This window comes from Borostomias antarcticus (assembly GCF_949987555.1).
Source record: "Borostomias antarcticus genome assembly, chromosome: 15".
In the NCBI taxonomy this organism is placed as follows: Eukaryota; Metazoa; Chordata; class Actinopteri; order Stomiiformes; family Stomiidae; genus Borostomias; species Borostomias antarcticus.
Window position 1 is genome coordinate 18,732,545 of NC_140248.1, and position 21,680 is coordinate 18,754,224.

General features: G+C 41.5%; 1 protein-coding gene across 1 annotated transcript in view; it reads right to left on the reverse strand.

Annotated features, from left to right (window-relative positions):
* npas2 (neuronal PAS domain protein 2) overlaps nt 1-21,281 on the reverse strand; it is a 34,639-nt gene extending 13,358 nt beyond the window's left edge. Inside the window, exons 1-7 of the mRNA XM_084449526.1 lie at nt 21,164-21,281; nt 4,523-4,719; nt 4,322-4,378; nt 3,186-3,340; nt 2,325-2,416; nt 2,067-2,156; nt 816-936 (exon numbers count right to left, since the gene is read on the reverse strand). Of these exons, the coding sequence (XP_084305652.1) occupies nt 816-936; nt 2,067-2,156; nt 2,325-2,416; nt 3,186-3,340; nt 4,322-4,378; nt 4,523-4,596 (589 nt within the window). The 5' untranslated portion in view covers nt 4,597-4,719; nt 21,164-21,281. The remainder of the gene's footprint in view (nt 1-815; nt 937-2,066; nt 2,157-2,324; nt 2,417-3,185; nt 3,341-4,321; nt 4,379-4,522; nt 4,720-21,163) is intronic.
* Between the last annotated feature and the right edge of the window lie 399 nt (nt 21,282-21,680).

A 21,680-nucleotide genomic window follows, 5' to 3' on the forward strand; every position in this document is an offset into this window, starting at 1 on the left:
TATGCGCAAAATACCACATATTGGCTAGAACTGGTACTGCTAATAAGAATAAGGTTAAAGACTTTTGCAAAGTGGGTTTTTCGACTTGTTGTAACTGGAACGCGGTCAGCTCAGGTGTGACATCATTCTCAGCTCCAAATTCTGACTTCCGAGGCAAGTGGAACACAGCATGAGGTCAGCCCCAGGCCAGTAGAGTAGAGGCAGTGTGAGATAGTGTCAGCTCTCAGAACAATTACATTGTAAGTACGCTAGAAATCAGATGACTGCAAGACCAAAGAGCTACTAAAGCATTTGTCCTCCCTTTGATTTATCATATTCCTGCTGGAATAGAATGCCGGCTTGCATTTGAAGAGAAATATCCAACAACATCAAAAGACATAAAGGTCACCATCGATAGTATTGTCACATTAAATGAAGTGCAAAAAAGCCATATGAAGTTGATTAAATTGACCACTGTCAAGCAACATTTAAAAAAAGCTTTTATGAAATTAATCATTCTTGAGCTCACATAGTCTGGGTGAAATTCGGCCTATGATGAACCTATACTAACTTGTATTATACTGATAATGAAAACATATCAAACTTAAGTGTGACACTGGTGGTGTCAGCAGGGCCAGCTCCATTATTGGTTGTTACTGATTTAAACTATTAGGCCTACTACTGAAGCAGCGGCTAGAAAAATATGCATTCCCAGAGGGGGAATATACATGATTATTTCTTTTTTGACACCATCCAGGACATCCAGGCCTGTGTGTGCTGTAGGCAGTGCTGGTGATGAGTGTCAGTCTGAGGATGTTAGAGAACTGTATACTCACTGTCCAGAAAGTCAGAGGCGATGGGGTCCGTCATCAGCATGTGGGACGATAGCAGCTTGTACACTTCCGCGTGCTCCCGCTCAGGGAGGAAGTTGAGAATATTTTGGTCCACCATATCTGACTGAATAAAAAAGGATGGAGTTGAGACCGTGTCAAGCATCCATCACTAGTTCAAAACAGCAACATTCGTACCCATTAGTTAACCCACTAGTATTATCCTTCTGTAACATATCTGACAGGTAAAAAAGGATCAAAGGAGTTGTGACAGTCAGTAGCTGCGTTTACATGCACACTTAAAAAAAAGAAATCTGATTGAACTCAGTCTGATTGAAGATTTCGAAGCAACTGTTTACATGGGATGTGATCTAATACATTGTGGTGTTTATATGCGCCAATGCATGTAATTGGAAAAGTGCATGCAGGCAGGAGTGAATGAGTTACTATGGTTACGGAAACTCAAGTCAAAACTTTGCTAATGGACATCTATTTTCTGTCTTTATTGTGGTGCTCTTAATCAAGCAACAGCTTGATAACAACTGACTCTCCCACTGAACGTTTTGTGGACTTGTTTAAATTATTAGTATTAGTTATTCCTTATTCTCCTGTCATCTAGGCGTCCAGTAATGTTCAGTTCTGCATTTGGATTAAAAACAAACTCTGTTGTGGTCCACTTGAGCTTGGAAGCGTTTTGTGAAAAGGTTTAATCTACCCCTCTGCAGCCAACAGAAATTGCAATTAGTTTGGACCTGTTTATTCAGATTGAGGTGTTTATATGAACCATTTTTACTCGGTTTGGGCTTTTAAACCTATTATAATCAGATTATTAGGCTCCATGTAAATGTGCGTTGTGTCTGTCATCAAACCCATTAGTTAGCCCAGAGCTATCATCCTTCTGTACCGGTGCCTGTCATGCATGGAAACCTGGGCTGCAGACAGATTTAAACTTGCTTATGAATTTCATCCAACCGCATGTCTGTCTAAGAGTCCATAGCCATGAAATAATTAGCCATGCTGTCATATCACATGCAAACCTCAATGATCCTAATAGTGGCCATCATAGGGTGCTGCAATCACCACAAGGGTAATAAAGTCTCATTCATTCCATTACGATGGTGGATTCAATCATAGTATCCCTATTTTACAGCACATTAAGTTACTATTATAGTTGTATATTCTGAGCTTAACATTTAGGCTAACGTGACATCACGGTGATATAAATGGGATCGTACCAACTCAACCAATCTCACTTACCGGTAAATGGCCAATGAGTGAAGACACACTGTCGGACACATATATGATGTTTCCATCTGTGGTTAGTGCTATGAGGAACCCATCCAGAGCCTGGAAAACAAGGTTATAGTCACTGAAGTATTGGTGTCAGCTGTGCTTTGTAGACAGTGCTGACACTTCTGATCTCAGACTGCCAATGAACAGAAATCATCCTTTCAACTCAAGGATGACCTAATTCAACGTAGTCTATTCGAGGGTAAAAGCGGTGTTGAGTTTTACCTCCAGCATCAGCTGGGTGAACTCCTCATTACTGAGAAATGAAGGCTTCCAGTCCTGCCGGATCTCACAGGACTCCGTCTGCGCCGTGATTTCTACAGCAGGAGGAGAAAAGGAGCGGTTTGATCAGATAAGCAGCGCTGTCCAGGGTGCAGCTGCTGCTGAAGGAGGCTAGTCTTGAGGCGCTGTAAACACCTCAGGACACTGCAGTGGTCAGACTGTCTCAAAAGTAAAAAGGGGAGATTTAATAGAGGACAAAGAGAGTGGAAGGAAATAAACAGATCCGGAATTCTTCGGTCTAACAGCCATCTGGTAAACACGGACAGCTGTGACCTTGATCCTGACAGAAGACAGTAGAGGTTCTGGGCCAAGCTCTAGATAGTAAAGTACTCCTCAATTCCTCTCTTCTGTTCAACCAGCACTAGACAGCATACAGCATTTATCCTCCCCCATCTTGGTTCCTTCATTCATGTTCCGCCCTTTTCGCCCTTTTGTTGCTCTCTGTAAGGACAACCCACACTGACCAATCTCTCTCTTTCTTTCACACGCACACACACACACACACACCTACAGGTTCTGATTCCAAGCTCATTCATGCTCTGAGGAAGGCCTCTGGCCGAAACGTTAGCATGATCCATTGACGGCAAAAATAAAACCGGTGAAATAGAGGATCTGTCCATTTATCTTTTATTGGTGAGTGCTACCATGCATCTTTGATGTCCTTTTTTGATGTTCACAATTTTGGTTTAGCACCACAACAAAGTTTATTTTTTGAGGAAGGCGCATCCATTTCTATTGCAATACCTATAGGTTATCACCTGAACCAAAGGAAATGAGCCACTCAAGGACCTTATAAGCCCCTACCTTTCTGTTTCTGCAGGAAGTCGATAGTCCTCTGTAATATGGTGGACTTGTCCATCTTCCTTGGATGGCCCTGACCCTGCAGCATGGTGCACAGCTCCTTGATGAGCACATTGAATTGGTCTCTTCTTTTCTTTTCTGATTTGTTACGCGATGCCCTTCAATAGAAAACGACAAACAAAAGGAGCAGGGTTACATGCAAAGCCGTGACAGGTCAATCCACATACATGTAAGTGTAAAAAAAAAAAATACTGTGACGACTAACAAATCTATCTAATAGGCTACAGTTAAGAACACTCGCGTTGAGTTTGGATGAGAGATGCAGCGACAGTTCATCAGTCAACAAGACTAGATGCTACTTTAGATTGATGAAACACACATGATAATGACATCTGTGTAAATAGCCAGAATTATCTCTATTGATTCATTGCCCCCCACACAAAACGACAGCCTGCATGTGGGTAAGGATGGGAAGTCGTTAGTCGTCATAAACACCTCGTCATCCCACAAGAAAATGTTAATGAGTATTCACACACCGTGGAGGGCATATTCTACTGATAATGATGATCAAAGCATGAAATCTGCAAGCTGCCAACAGAACAGCAGATAGGCCAAGGATATGAAGCTCAGGGCTATAGCACACTGATAACGATGAATGTTGTGACACTTTCTGCCAAACCAATTTGTAGTGCAAAAACATCGACCTACAAACCTTTGATAGGTGTACACTATGCTGTTTCCCTGTGAAAACGTGAGCAATATTTTGTGATTTGAAAATCTACTTTCACTGACTCGTGTGCATCATTACTAGCAAGTCCAAAGTGTCTTGACCTAGTTGGGTAGAGGAAGATGTCATTGTGCGGGAAGTGAAAAGTGATTTCTAGACAACTGAACATGAAGAGGCTTGACATTGCCCCAGCGGACAGATGTGTACTGCTCACAGCTGTGATGTCAACGTAGAGGCCCGTCCAAAGAGAACTGCTCATAACAGACACATGGAAAACGTGAAAAAAAAGTCTGTTTCTGCTCCTTCTCTCTGTCTTTCTGACATTGACATTAACACACACACACACACACACACACACACACACACACACACACACACACACACACACACACAAACACACACAGTGAAATACCTTTTTGCCCTGTCTTTCTCATCTTCATCCATCAAATCATCCACACAGCTGCTGGTGCTGGAGAGAGAGAGGTGTTAGACGTTAGAAAGCATAGATAAGTGACTGTAATGATTTCCAATATTTTGAACCAGGTCTATTAAGAAACCAAACTAATCTGAGAAATCACACACACAAAAAACAAGAGCGTTAATCGATACTCACTCCCATTCCCCCCGGCTGCCCGGACAGAGGCCTCCGAAGTGGGAAAGGTTGTCCATGCTCACGCCTTCTCCCATCCAGGCCCTCTCTGAAGTCTGGCGTGGCCCATCAGCGCAGGCTGTGCTGAAACACCCCGGAATAAAACCACTGTCCTCTTGCTCCCCGTCTCCTCCAGGAGTCAGCCACACAAACAGCCAGACCTGGGAGGGAGAGCAGGACAGGTTGTTATCATTAAGCAGGGACATTACAATACACCTGTTTACAGTGTTCAACATTCAAATCAGACACCTGCAGCCTGTTTGATTCAGATTATTTGGCAACTAGACTACAGGATGGAGTGTTGATGATTCTGGTTCTTCTTGGTTGGGAAGTAGCTAGAATAGAAAAGCCCTATACTGTCACACTTGTATTTTCACTCACTCATGCAAGCATGTACCAAAGCAAGTACAGAAATAATAATATAGAATATCATTTCAAAAAATAGATTGTTTGTCAACACAGAATATCCCAGCAGTGAGTAGCCTATATAAACAACATTAGCCATTATGAGCATACACTGTCTGAATAGCATTTCATTGGTTTATAAGCCTGGCCTACCACTCAAGATGACAGTACAAAGGAAAGTGTGTTAAACATCTTCAGTTACCACCTGCATACAGCAATTCAACACTGAGGAAACATTACGCACAGGAGGAGCTCCTCTGACCTAGAAACATCCTAGAGGCAGAGAAACCTCTTTTGATAATCCAGCATAACAAAGACAGTGGAAGAGTCACCTCATTCAGCCCCTCTCAAATATAAAGGACGGAGAAGAACACGAAGCAACACCTCTGGGGACTCTGACAGCCTTTATTTGCAAATCCTACCTACAGTACTGCAGCTAATCCTACTTATACTTCCATGTTTACAGCATGCTACAGGAGAAGAATCACTCTTGTCCATACAAGAGGGGGATATGGTGACACACAATGACTTTGTAATGATGATTAAAAAAAAGTTTAATCCAAGATCCATGTCTACAAAGAACACACACAGATCCACAGTTTAAGAGGTCATGTTCCTCTTACTGTAAAATACCCTCTCTTTCCACAGTAATTTTAAGTCATCTGTAGTACACTAAATCCATACTCAAACCTTTTGGATCCAATCAGATTAAATTAATAATCAGATGAATGCTTTATTCCAGGCTATTATTCCATGTTGAAATATTTCCAGCGGAGAACATAATTTTTTCCTTCACTCCGATTTAAAAAGTACATGGTTTGTGGGCTGGAAATATTTTGGATGTAAGAACTATGTCTAAGTAATTGTGACAGTCGGTGGCTGTTTTCCACTCACTGTTCTATGTGTCTGAGAATGGTGACTGTGAGCCCGTTTCCATTGGGCTGGGGGCCAGGCTTCATTCCATATACCTCCAGTGAGTGAGATACAGAAGTGGCCTCAGAAGGAGCCAACTTGGATATTGCATTTCACATAGTTCTCTTCATCTAAATGAAAGGCATATGTGCTCAGAAAAGGAATATAGGAATCATGAAGTCTTGTAGGAGTTGTAAACTGTGACAAAATGGTTACACTTCAGAAACAAAAAAACAAAGATACTGTACACTAAAAGTACCTTAAATGCCAATTTCCTATTTGAAATAAACATTGACTTAGTTAACCCATACAAATCATCCTTTTTATGCTAAAAATAAATAAATAAATCTCACCTTAAAATAAATTAGTCATAGTGCCCCTGATACTGTACATAGTAGAATATCATGCTATGGCTGACTTAACTCAAAGATTATATTTTTAGACACAATTGATACCTGTAACTTGATACTTTCTTTGACACTGGTATGCTACAGTATACTTGGGTTTGCTTTCAGTAGCCATGTTTTAGCAGCTGTAGAGGCACAGTCAAGATAGATTGGAAACCCTTTTTAAAAAGCAGTGATATATTAACTGTTGTGGCTATATTAGTAAGCTATGACTTTATGGAGATACTTAAGTGGTTTAACAAAACTATGGCAACAATGATGGGCTGGCTACATGGATAGGATGACATATCACACAGGATATCTCCCCAGAACAAGTAACAATCTATTTGCCAACATAACTGCAGTAGACAATAGTAAGATGCCAGTTCTCAAGGCTCATTTCAGCATGGTCATAGTGTGTTCCATACAGGGTTGGAATATGAGTGTGTAATGTCAAGGAACAAGCGACATAACCAGGGGACAAGAAACACACTTGAGTTAGGACAATGTACTTACAGCCTGTACTTACAATGTTTATACTGCTGTTTACATTTAAGAAATACATGGAACCAAAAACCTGCCTTGCTGTAGGCCTACAAAGTTACTGACAAGTTTTTTTTCTCAGCTTTAGCTTAAGCCAAGATTTTCAATCAATCAATCAATCAAAGCTTTATTTGTATAGCGCATTTCATACCCAGAGGCAACACAATGCGCTTTACAGAGAACAAGGGAGGTGGGCATACAACCCACTCTCTACATATTCCAGAGGGAAGCAAAAAAACAGTAATCACCCGGGGGCCAGATAAGTGAGCTGTAAAAATTCTTCCCTGACCCCTCTCAACAAGGCGATCGAGCAAGCTCCAGGAGTATGTTTGTCTACCGGCTAAGAACATTTTGTCTGATACAACTGATCAAAATCAATCTGTACTGTATCTCCTCACTCAATGCTTCAAGGGTGCACCACACCCCTGGTGTGCGTTTAATTTGTTTAGACCAGGTTTGCAGCTGAAACACTCCATGGAGTCTGGTTGCATGTGCCCTAGGGTGAATGCCTTCAACTGGCTGCCTGAACTCATGACAGAGGATCTAACACGCTCAAGTTCACGAACATTGCATTCTCTCCCTTACTCTGGCACGAACTGTCATTCGAAAAAAAAACATTCCCAGAGATTGCTTGTCAAGACCCTGAACAACCTTGTGATTTCATGCTGAACAACTTCATGATTTTATCTTACAGCTGAGGACAAAAAAAAAAAAAAAAGGTAAAGAGGCCTCTGCTGTGTTGCTGTCTGTATAATATGGTTGTTTTTATTTTTATTTGTACAGGGACAGTACACATCTATGGACATTGCTGTAAATGTGTCAGTATTAGATGAGGGTAATTTTCAACTGATGTTAACTACAGGGGTTATCATTTAGACATGCATCCTCATCATTCAATATCAAATCTGGAGGTACTTTGTCACTATCCTACATGAGTAGAAATAACATTGAATCCACTCATTCCAATGAAGAATGTGTTTGATCCTCAAATCTCAAACTAAAGGTTGACATTGTAATGAACAGTTTCTTCCAAAATGAGGATGTGAGAACTGATAACTAAGCAAAAACATTGTAGGCAAGCTACATTCTAATGAGAGCTAGCACACAGAGTGAACTCTATAATCAGACCTGCAAATGGAAAAAGGTGACGGCATACAAAACTAAAACCCTCTAGATTCAGTGAAACTACCATAGTTAACATAAAAAAGGTGACTGTAGCCAAAAGGTGACAGGTTTGCAGGTCTGATAACCATTCAAATTTAATGGTGTAGCCGACAGTACATATAATGTAGCCTTGAAAAATGTGCTACCTTGAACCATTAATGGTTCTTCAGTTACCCCTGTGAAAACCCTTTGGAGAACCCTTTGGTTGCAGGTAGAATGATTTCATCACAGGGTCATAGGCTATATCAAAGGTTCTACACTATCATGTTTTGTTTTGTAACCTTTTTTCTCTCTAAAAGTTTAGGTAACTTGTTTTGGTTTCTACAGAACGATAATCTCACCTGATCTCATCAGCCAAAAGTGCAACCATTACTACCTCACCATATTCACTAAAGCTAATAAGAATGAATCTGTATCACTGAGCATGAGGGGGGTCGACGGTTCAAATCCCGCCTCCACCTGTCCACATGTCGAAGTGTCCTCGGGCAAGAGACTGAACCCCAAATTGCTCCCAATAAACAAGCTTGCACCTTGCATGGTAGCTGCTGCCATTGGTGTGTGAATGTGTGTGTGAATGGTTGGGTGAATGAGAGGCCATTCTAAAGCGCTTTGGATAAAAGCGCAGAACACATCCTCTGACCTAGCAACTCCATTCCTTGGGAGGGTCATCTTATGTGGCATTTCTCCAAGCATGAGCCAGTAAAAGGAAGAATTTTCCTTTCACAAAACATGCCATTGCCCATCAATTGACCAATCAAGAATCCAGGAGGTTAAAATAGCAAGTCAAGTCAAATCAATAGACCATACATGCATAGTCATACGATCATCAACTGATGAAGCCATACCCAAAACCAAGAACAACAAGCCATCATATAGGCTTAACTGACAGCCAGTTAGCTAATTTGAATAATTAATTTCAATAATTATTTATTGGCAGAAGATCTGAGGAATGGTCTAAGCTACTACCTTAGACCAAACATCTAAATCATCCATAATGCAATTTTCAAATTTGCATATCAAGTTCAAGTTGTTATGTGTATTAAAAATACAATGAAATACTTGTGACTATCTGATATCATGTCAACATTACTAGGCTCATACGCAGACTATCACCGCAGTTGGATAGTCTGAGTACGGGCATTTAAGAAAATGATTAACGTTAATTAAGGAATAATGGACAAATGAACGCTTCCCTATTTTGATAGCGAAAACATGCGTTGAAATAAATGAACACTGTTAGTCCACTGGCAGTCCGCTAATTTCAAATTGTAGCCTATATAAAATAGCTCTTTACATGCAATAAATGTAGCTTATATAAAAGTCACATAATTTCAAATTGTAGCCTATATAAAATAGCTCTTTACATGCAATAAATGTAGCTTATATAAAAGTCACATACCTTGAAAACCGGACTTTCTTTGACTCAATCCATACTTTGGTTGGTCGTTTCATTTTACAGCATAGGCTATGTAATTCGCATTGAGCCAAATAGGTTAGTCTAAACACAAATAATCGCGAATACAACCTATAAGCTTTAACCTGTTCGCTGTACTAGGAATACAGTAATAGCCTAAATAAAATGTTAACCTTATTGCTTATACTAAAAGACTATCATTCCGTGAGTAATCTTGGTCGGCTTTCTCTCAGTCTCCCCACTCTCAACATCCTCCTTTGGCAGTCTGTTGTAAACAGCACTGAGTCGCTGAGAACCGGGGAAAGTAGGTCAGTCGGTAGCTCAATACTTAGCTAACGACATCATTAGCAACCGGCTGTGCAACACCACTGAAGGTATAGAGTAAGAAATAGAGCTACGGTGAGTAGCCGAGCCTAATAGTCTAGCTACTTATAGCGTAGGACCTACTGCACAGTCTATAACTCGGTGTCGGAGCTCCGTTTTATTCAGGTTTCTAGCCAACAGAGTGGTCAACTATCCGACAGCCAGGGTGCTGTAACCTCGCGTCACCAGGTTCAGGGTGCTGAGTTTGTTCAATCTGTAGTCTGCTATGAATTAGGTTACACTGTCAAGCAATGAAAGACAACAAATCAAACTATTCATGTCAGCAATGTTAACCTAGGCTATGTGGTGGGGCCGATGATGATGATGCCACTGCACATTTAGGCAGGTGACTTAAATTATAGGCCTATTGCTGGCCAGCCCAGCCATAGGGTAGCACTTGTTTAGGCTACTGCAGGTAAGCTAGGCCTATTTCCTCAGGAATTGATGAGTTTAGTGATGAATAGAGAGTGGGTATACTCTGACTACAGAAGTGGGCGTAGCCTAATGTAGCAGAAATGTTACTGTTCTTACATTAGTGGTCCAGCCTACTGTGGGTCCATGGGTAAAGAAGTAGGTTGGCTACTCCATACCTCTGCATACCCTCCACTACACATTGACTACTACATTGACAGTGTTAGTACGGTTACCATGCTCAAGTGATTAGCCTATAGGCTAACCTTGGAGACTTGAGTTAACTTTCTAAACAAATATGGCCATGTTTTGGCAGACAGGCTATACATTTACAAGTCCTAACATTTGGCCATGATGAATAGCCTACATGTGACCGTGGATATACTGCCCTAAAACCAAGTGTCAAAACTGTTAAAGTTAGACAATAAAAGTAGTGTCATACAAAACATGTCTTTGTCGGTCTTACTTCAAAAATCACCCAGGTGGTGAAGTAGGCGGTGCGGAGGTTTATGAGCAATCTCTACTGCCTCTGCTGGTGTGCAACAGTATTGGCTACCCCTGATTGGTCTAAATTTCATGGTACAAACAGACACACACACACGGAAGGACGGACACATGTCACGTATAGAAACGGCTGCAATGCTTAAAAATATAAAGTGAACATTTGCTTCTCAATAACAACTTGTAGCTTGGGAGGTAGAGCGGCCAGCTCGAGATCGCAAGGTCCCCAGTCCGATCCCAGCTCCCGGCATTGTGCCGAAGTATCCTTGAGCCTGACACTGAACCCCAAAATTGCTCACGTGCAGCACGGTAGTGCAGTACTTAGTAGTGTCACCTCACAGCAAGAAGGTTCCTGGCCTTTTGTGTTCGCAAGGGTTTCCTCCCAAAAGAACCCAATATGAAAAACATGCAGAAGAACAGATGCTCTTCAGTCCGGTCCCTCACCAGGACCTCAACTGAGCACTTGGACTTGGTCCCCGGGCGCCATGAACGATGGCTGCCCCTGGAGGAGGACAGCTGGGATGGGAGAAATGCAGGGAACACTTTCTAGCGCTGACGCCTGATTACATGTGTGTGTTGTGTGATGTGTTGCTGCTCACGTGTGTAATTGTGTCTCTTGCCATGATGTGGTGAATTAAGATTTAAAGGACATCGCAGAGTACAAAAGATATCTAATGCCCATAAAACAAAGTGGAAGCCTGGAAAGGATATGCAAGCTAAAAAAAATACTGTTTACAAGCACAGTTGTGGGAAATAATAAAATGACCCGATCAACCCAATGACATGTCACAAATACATCAAAACACAAACATGCCAATAAGGATTCTCTGAATTGCTACTGACAATAAGCCATGTACATTCTATTATGTGTTTGATCACACTGGGTTCACAATATGTCAGGTGATCCATTACCTATATGGCATTATATTCATATGTTGCCTATGTTTGTCATAACCACCAGTATTCTCAATAGTTAACTCTTTCTCTATACACCTGATATACATTTTATGTCCCTGAAACTATATTCACTCACTTCACTATATTAGTGAACTGAATGATATTACTTAAACTCACAATTTGCAATTGTTGCGGGGTTCCATTGACAGCCAGTGCATAACACCACTTTACTATAAGGCACACACCTCAGTGAGGCTTTTCAAGCAACGAGAGTCATAACTGGCAGCAATAAAATCTTATGACTGTTTATCTGAGGGGTTGAACCTAAATAGATGACACATATCTTGAGCACCTTCTTTGATGCACAACATGGGTCAAAAGTGACCCGACTGAGTTTTTATTGTATTGCATCATTCAGCATTCCAAGTATTACAACTTGTTTTTGATCATCACAAATCATTATTTTCATTTCATTATTTTCTACTTTTTGAATGTATCACTACCCTTCAGAAGTACAACAATCAACAGTCAAAAATGACATGAGAAGGAAAGACATGAGGAGGAGAGAGAGGGAGAAGAGACGGGAGGAGGAGAGACAGGGGAGAACAGATAGGGAGAAGAGGCAGCAGGAGGAGAAACCTGAGGAGATGAGAAGGGGGACAGGGGGAGGAGAGACATGGGGGGGGGGGGAGACCGTGAGAGAAGCTCAGAGAACACGGTGGTGGACCATGGTGCTCTGGCACAATGTGCTGGATGTTTCCACCCTCGATTCCTACACCAACTTCCCTGCGCAACACTCTGATTACATGGGTGGTGTGACCGGTGCACGGCGGCTATTCATCAAGGAGCTGGGCAAAGAGCTTGTCATCCCACATACGACTAGGCACACGGAGGACCCGTCACACCTCCAACAGCATATTACAGAGACAATGTGAAGATGTGGGATACAATTTTAGAAAACGCCGCCCTTCCACAGGAGGACATGGAACAAGAGGACCAAGTGAAGAGGAAGAGGTGCTGATCGGCCCAAAGACAGAACCGTCAGCAGCTGGTGTTCTTAGTGCACCAGGCCTGTGTGCAAGGAGCACAAACATGTCATTTAGTTGTCATTTGTAACACGAGCACTAGTGCACAGTGCCCATGGGACCGTTGTGATTTGCTCTGAGCATTCTATCTATCTATCGATCGATCGATTGATTGATCTATCTATCTATCTATCTGTCTGTCTGTCTGTCTGTCTGTCTGTCTGTCTGTCTGTTCGTCTGTCTACAATATCTATCTGTCTGTCTGTCTGCCTGTCTATCTATCTATCTTAGTTTTTACATTAATTGAGTATATTCATTACCTCCACTGCTATCCTGGGGGAAACATTGTAATGTATATCAAACATATTCTGTTCATTAGGTAACGTTATTTTGACCTTACCTTATTCCTACAGTAAGCTAGAATGCTAATGGCAGGGTATCTGTAGCTAGCTAGCTGGTAGCATTGTAAGCCAGCTGGTAATCCACCCCTTGGTATCATGGATCTTGAGTTGACTATAGCACTGCATGGTCACGGGATAGTATCCTGCCGTGGAACTGAGTGAAAAATACTGACTCACCTGTACAAATGTACAAACAAAATCCATCTAGTGGCACAAACAAATCCAGGCAACTGGTAACACGCACTGTACACTATGAATTTTGAAAACAAGCACCAAAAAAGCTACTAAACACCTTAAGCTCTGAACTGTGGATTTAGAAAGTAGGCGGCCTTTTGAGTAGAGCAGACTACACTTTTACTGACATACCAAGCATAGTTTTTTATGTGCAAAGCAAAAAAGATTTGGCAACGAGAAAAATTAATTGTGGAGACCGCCCCCTGGTGTTCTGCTGTGGTACCTGTGTGACAGACGCACACACCTACACTAACATACACAACGGGGGACAACACTGGATTGTGAGGATCTAGGATGATGATGACGACGACGACGATCACGGTGACAGGATTGTTCCCATGCCAGCGGCCAACAAGTCTGAGGCATATGTATGATTCATAAAGATCTCTCTGAATTATTCATCATCCACCTACGTGCAGATCAGCTCCTCTCTGTTATGTAGGTCAAGCAGTTGGATAATGGGGTGACACAAGTGTTCATAATGGATCTGCCTGACGTAACATAGGACAGATGTAGTGTATTTTACGTGCATCCCCAGATAGCTTACCTACTCTAAGGCCAGCTTGTGTCCGGGATGGAGGGGATGCTGAGCCATATTCCGCCTCTAGCAGGCATCTGTGAACCTGATGTCTGTGATGTCATCACAGTGCTCTGAAGCGCTGACTGTTATTAATCAGACTGTGTTACTGTACTGCCTCTCTCTCTCTCTCTCTCTCTCTCTCCCTCTCTCTCTCTCTCTGTGTTCCCATGGAAACATAGTGCGGTAGAGATGCTATGTGGTCCTCTCTATTTTCTATCAACCACTCAACCTACCTGACTAGAGTCAGTATTATTGTTCTGAAATAATTCAAAGGCAGTTAATATCAGGATGGTTCTTTTCTTGCACAATCAGGGTTTACTTTAAACAGCTGTTCAAACTTAATCTGGAACTTTTCATATTATAGCCTAACAACACCTGAGAGGTTTAGTAAATTGAATATACAGCTTCTGAATTCTCTATATGACAAAGGTACATCCACAAAATGCACAGCAAAGCATACTGTTGTTAAACAAAGTTCTTAGAATAAATTATCAAACCCTTTGTCACAATCTAACCCTTTCAGATGAAGACTGAAGATACTGTAGATAGCATGTTCCATATGACATCATCACCATGTGACTCTGATGGACTGAGATGGAGGCAGCAATGTTCTCAAATGAGACACCTTTGAACAACCTAAGGACATGACATGTGAGTTGAGAGCAGCTGACAGGTCTATATCACAAATCAAAATCTGTCTCTAGCTTTGAATTCACTACATGCCATGCATTCTGTACATGGAGCATATGACAGGGAATGGGTTGACTTGATGTGTGCTCACAGGCCACATACTCCAGATAAAGACCTATGATTGTATCATGCTGGTGTCTAAGGCAGCTAGATAGAATGGAACTAAATGCTTTGATAGGACAAAGACATGCATGTAAAATAAATTGACCTTTCTCTATGCCAAGGGCCAGCAACCTTTACTGTCAGAAGAGCCATTATTGGGCAAAAATAAACAAAAAAACATCTGACGAGCCGCAAAACGTTTGAGCCTTATAATGAAGGCAGTGTTTCCGCTATACTTTCTTTTTCAGGACTGGTGGGACGTACCCCCAGGGGCGAACATCAGAGGAGAGGGAGGTCTGAGCGTCCTCCCCCAGGAAATTTTCAACATCGAACACTTCATTTCCTGCATTATGGTGAAATGTTATGCACCAATTTGTGCTGGACAATGATAAATGGAAATTAAAATGTAAAAAAAGTAACTTATTCATTTCCATATTATTTGTCAAAGCCAGGGAGCCACTGAAGGCCTAGAGAGCTGCATGTGTCTTCAGAGCCTCCGGTTGGACACCCCTGCTCCATGTAAACAGCATAAAAGCTGGATCTATTTGAGATCAAAAGTTACAGATTCTGCTTTTATGCTGGTAGTAGCATGGGGAAACTAATTGTTCCATGATGAAAACATGATTCAATATAGCTATTTGGATATGATCAATCTACAAAAGTTCATATTCATCAATCAATCTGAGAGCTTGTAATAACAATTCTGTAAAATCATTCAGTGCAGTAATTATGAACACCAGGTAAATCATTAATGAAATCGACTTAATTATAAAATGTGCCTGCTAGAAAGCAAATTTCTGTGCAACTTTGATAAATGATCAATTACATTTGGTTCAAAATCTTCCAGGACCATAAACAGTGTAAATAATTAATTTTAACATGAACTAGAATTTTTGAATGCTTTACTGCATTCGTATTGTGGTGTGCTATGTTACAGTTTAGATAAAATAATATGGAGCTGACTCTCATTACTATTTTTGTATAGATTAAACTAAAATAGCTTAAGATGTTAATTAGTGCATAATACAATTAGGCTGGTAATTACAATCATCGGGCTGGTATTTAATTGGACAAAGTCAATATTTCATTTTTATTGATCATTATTTTAAGTAAACATATTTATGTGAAAACAAACATCCTATATAACCCTTATGTTAATAATCATATTACTCAAAATTAAAGTCTGAATAAAAGCACAAATGACTTCATGAATAACCATTCATGAACATTAATTAATGCACAGGAGCAAAAGACAGTTCTTGCTGCCTACATTATGACAGTTACCTAGAGCAGTGTGTGAGTGGATATGTGGGTCAGGATTCTGGGGCATAGTTGGAAAGAGCCATGCAGCTCTCTCTCTCTCTCTCTCTCACTCTCTCTCACTCTCTCTCACTCTCTCTCTCTCTCTCTCTCTCTCTCTCTCTCTCTTTCTTTCTCTCTCTCTATCTCTCTCTCTCTCTCTCTCTCTCTCTCACTCTCTCTCTCTCTATCTCTCTCTCTCTCTCTCTCTCTCTCTCTTTCTTTCTCTCTCTCTATCTCTCTCTCTCTTTTTCTCTCTCTCTCTCTCTCTCTCTCTTTCTCTATCTCTCTCTCTCTCTCTTTCTCTCTATATAACTCTTTATCTCTCTCTATCTCTGTGTTTGCTCAGGCTCAGAGAGTAGGCTCCATCTTTAATTGAATTCTTGGCTAAATAATGGTCCTGATTTTGTTACACAAGGAGACACTTTGGGCTGATAAAACATCATACAAACCATACAGGCCTACATGGAGCATATACTGTGAGTGGTGAGGTTCAGCATATGGGACTGACTTAAAGACAGACAACAAACTGTCCATGGAAAATATGATCCTATGTCTCATTCCTGTCATAAGATTTAAACCTGGCTCTGTGCTCTCTGTGGTCTGTGAAAGCCTCAACTCTTTATAACTCTTCAAGCTTTACACATATATATCTCCCTCTTGGCGCGTGTACACAGAGACGACTAATGGGAAAGAACATGTTTGTAGGCCTACTGATTCTGAAGAAAGGAAATGCTAATGCATATATAAGTGTAAGTATATGTAGAGTTGAACCTTGTGATGAGAATAACCATGGTCATGTATTCAACCAGGGGATTGGACTTTTGTGCTCTAGATCGTTGATTGTCTATATATATATACTGAATGTTTACACACATAAAACATCTAAAATAATCAAAATAATAAAACAGATTTACAGAGATTATTCTTACATAGATGTTTTGCCTGACTGATATTTACTATAAACCTACCTACCAGCCTACATATACTTTCCTGATCGTTTCTGCTTATGCATCTAAGAATTTCTACAGTCCTACAGATAGCCCTACTGTACATAACTGTATGCTGATGACCACTATTGAAGGTTCAGTGCACAGTCAAAGACAGCTTCAGAAGACCCGACATTGGGTGTTCTGAGCCGTTCCCCAACCCAAACAAAAATGATCACGTCAGTAACAGACACACACAGACAACACCCTGAGCACAAGATCTCAATCACAACTAGGTCATTCACACAAGGGCCGGGCCCGCTCAGATTGTGAAACAGTCTTCCTCCGAGAGCACAAGTGTGGCCACACCCAATCCTTGACTGTGACCTTTTGCCTTGGGAGACTTGAGATACAGGCTGAACCATCGCGATTAACAGGCGGCCATAAGAACAGCTATTTCCAGAGAGAAAGAGTGCGAGAATAGACGACGTCCCTGTCTGGCACATGGTGGAGGATTAAAATAGCCCAGACTCAAGTATTTCCATGCGCCTCACTCCTAACAGGACTCTAATGAGGGATGGACCCTCTATCCAATGAATGAACAGCGCTTAACAAAGCCGATCTGAGGCCTACCGGGTCATCCACGTGTCCCTCCCTGACACATAAATGACAGACAGAGATCAATCATGGCGCTTGGCATAAAATATATAATTGGATTGCATTCTTCTCTGAAGCTACATGCTGATTCGCATAACATGAATCTTGTTTGAGCACCGGAAGAAAGCAACTTGAACGGAAAGAGCAATGCAGTGTCTCTTCGCCATGCCCTATAGTAGCTCTGTCTGTGACTACAAAGTCTGTGTGCGGGGCAGGAGATGAGCGACATCAGCAGAGAGCCCAATGACGTCTGTGCTCACAGTTAAATAACCGGAGCCGAACATGTCATCTGTCACAGTTAGAAGGTTAAAAGAGAGTGACATGAATACCAGACATATTCTCAAGAGTCTTGTGCAACATAGTTCCACTAGGCAAGCGAAGCCATTGCCAAGCACGACCAATGAGTGTGACGTTACTGCTGTGGTTCACCGATCATGAGGATTCTCCCCTCTGAATGACAACTATGCTTCACCAAGCTGATGATTTTGGATTGGATTTATGCTGTAGCCTATATTAAATCGTCTATGGTCAGGAAGAATCAATGCAGTGCCATGCCTGTAGTTTTGATTATCATGCCTATTCGGCTAGTGAAGCAGATATTGATCTCGTCTCTCTTACATAAAGGTGCAAAAATCACATTGTGACAAAACTGATAGATGCAGCAGTGTGAACATTTGAATAAAGCTTGGCAGGTATGTAGCAAGTTAGTTACAACTATCTGCTTCCAAAAAGTACCATAGGAAACATATATTTTATGATAAATATCCAGAACCAGTTTGTTAATGTCACCAGCTGATAGAGTTTAGGAGCAGGAAACCAGCCATAATGTATGATGTCATTGATGAGGAACGATTGTGTTGAACTATAAAGGGGAACAGTGCAGCTGACATTCATGTGACATGCCTTAGCCTGTGTCCCCAAAAAGCCCAGCGTCCACCAGGTGACAGAGCAGAAGAGGGGCCTAAATATATTCTTACAGTGCAGCTGTTGTGCACATCCGGAGTACCTGCTTGAATTTCTAACCTTATCAAAACAAAGAAAAAGAATGCATTGCCCACAAAGGACCCAATCAGGTAGTGTTTGACATCGGGCTCTAATATGCTGAACTCTTAGTAGGGACCTTTGATTCCAAAAAGAGGATTCAGGCAGCTTGTGGCCAGTTCAATGAACTGTGCTTTTTGGCTGAATACATTTACCTCTACGCTTGACATTTTGGATTTTAATAGCAAAGAGAGAGGAGGAGTGTGTGCAGAGAAAGAGCATCTGCGTGGTAGAGCACAGAGAGAGAGAGAGAGAGAGAGAGAGAGAGAGACTTCGGAGAGAAAAGTATTCTTTGTATTCACACGTACACTAAATCCTCCTCACTGATGTCCCAGAATGCACTTGATAGAAGGGTTCACCTGGGTGTCAGAATCCTCTGGGTTCGTGATCCTAAGAGATCAACTTTTTTTTTCACGTGAAAGAAATCAGCCAAATCTGGCCTTTATCCAGAATTATAACAGTCAGCAAATAAAAATGAACAAATAAGCTATTTATTTTGATCCCACTAGCTCAGTTCCATTGACAAGACAAATGATTCTCACATAACAGGAGAAAAACAGGTGCTAATCTAAATGACCATAGATGCTAATAAGGTGAATTCACTGCTCTGCGCTCATCTAAATACATAAACCTGTTGTCATGTTTCTTTCATTTCTTGTGGGGCTGAAACGATCCAACGTGGGTTGAACATTCACCAGGAGCTCCGTGGAGAGCCCCTGTCTTTTTTTTTATTTTTTAAAGAGACAGGGAACATAACAGATTCCTCTGCCAGTGCGCAGACCTGGGCCATTTGTGCATGCCCAGTCACATTAAGCAGCTCCAGCGATATTCTGACTAGCGTTCAGTTTAAGCTTGCAGGACATGGCCCAGTAACCTACTTTCCCTCCAGCAGGCTCAACATCAGAGACTAGGCGGCGTGTCATCAGTTACCTAACGTACACACAGCATCTTTTCAGGCAAAGAGAAGCGAAAATCCTTTCCAGCCTTTCTAAGGATGCACAGACCCGTTTCCTCTTGAAACGCACATATCAAAGACAAAAGTGACAATGATATATGACAAAAAAAAGGTTAATATCCCGTTTCATCCAATTCAATTCTACGAGTTTGTGTAAAATGGATGTGAATTGTTAACCTTTACAGGCGGCTTGGTCAGGTCCTCTATATTGCCATGTGGGACCTTTGCCTAAGAATCTTTTTGTAAACTTCAGGAGGAGGAGGAGGGGGGGGGGGGTGAAAAGGTATCCATGAGAGAGGAAAGAGCATACATAGAAATGACATGTGACTTAGAAGGACAGGAGGGGGCAATTGCAACCAGTAGAGGGCAGTCAGTGTAAAGAGAAGAACTCGTTGACCTAATACTTACCTCACCAAACCATTACTTCACCTGACCTCATACAACCATGCAGGCACCTACTTACAAAACTACTTGTGATCTTTAAGAAGACACGTCTATTATCTGCGTATTCACATTGCAATGGCTTGAAAACAACTTTTTCCACATTATTTCACCGTGGTTATCTACACAGTATGGCCTCACACTGTAACTCAAGATTTAATCATCAGAAATGTAGCTAATTGAATTGAGAATTGATTGAGAAGCCTAGGCCTAATAGCCATACATTAAGATGAAAGGGATCAATTCTGAAATATTTTTCACACAAATCATATGAGCAACTCAAACAAATCTGCCCAAGTCTGAAGAAACATCTCAAGTTCAAGTTGGTTTATTTGCCATATGTACAGGCTATAGGTACAATGTGCAATGAAATGCTCAACCGCCAGAGTGGATGTGCACCTTAACCTGGAATTGATCATAATGTTCTACTCCAACCCTGAAATCATGTAATTTGATTCATGGGTTAGTAACCTACTAGATTAAAACCCAGGAGCGATTGGCCTATTGTTACATGAAAAATAAACCATATAAGATGCTTTATCTTACTTCGACTGACTACAGACCAACAGCCAGTGTTGCCAGTGTGGTCCCATAGAAAATTAAAGGGTACAAATTAGCAAAATATCTACCAGCATTTGATTATTGCTATATATAATATATGAATCCTTGTCTTCCATTTGAGCAGAGAATTAATATTCCAGGCCGTGGCGTCACTGAGACCGGCTCATGATTCCTCTTGAGTCGTTATGTTAGATAACATTAAATGCATTTTCATACAACTTTGATTTACCGTTAGATACATTTCAGAGTAGGCTATCACTATCTGCCCAGAAATTCCCTTTGATATGATCCAGACTAAAACATCTCCAGTTAAATCGTGAGGTAACCTACATAGTTCCCTTGCTGGCACAGAGATTCGACATTAGGTGACTTCTGACTCAGCCTAGGTGCGCAACATATCGCGCAACAGCTGCGACCAGACAACAGGATCTCAGAATTGCGGCCAATAAATCATGAACCTCGTCTGTCATGGCATATCACCTTGCAACAAGTTCTACCTTTGCGACAAATGCATGCATGAGTGTAGCATAAGAAGAATAGCAGGCTTTACGTAGGACTAGGCTTTTTTCACATGGCATCTGCAAGACAGCAATAAACTACCGGCGTACGCCGGCAGTGGGCTACTTCTGTCATTTACTTAAGTCACCTAAATGTTAGGCTAAAACTTACAGCAAGTAAAACAGCATTAACGTACCTTATTCAAAGATTCACCGAAAAGACGATTAGCCTGCAGGATCTCTGAGAAAGAGTCAGCAAATAAGATCTTGTGCAGTCCTATCCTTACACGAAAATGTGTTATGTAACTGGCACCGTTTCTGTGCGCAATGAATGACTACGAAGTGCTTTCTGCGATGATGATCATTTTCCAACCCACACACCTCACAATTTACATCATCGTCCGTCGTCGCCCCATAAAAGGATTTGTAGGGAGTGACCCAAGAAAGCGCGTCGTATCCGGTTGGGCGGCGGGTGGAGTGTGTGTGTTGGGTGGGGGGGGGGGGGGGGGGGGCTGGCACGGTTCATTGACATATAGGCTACTGTAGGCTACTCTGTTTCATAATTGAAGGGAGTACCGGCATAGGGCTAGGTATTATGTGCTGTGCACTGCACATATCACTATTAGGCTTATTATATAACAGTGACTCAACCATAACCTAGAGGTGATTAAGATTTTCGATTAAGAGGCTGATTAATTCAATACATCCCTTCAT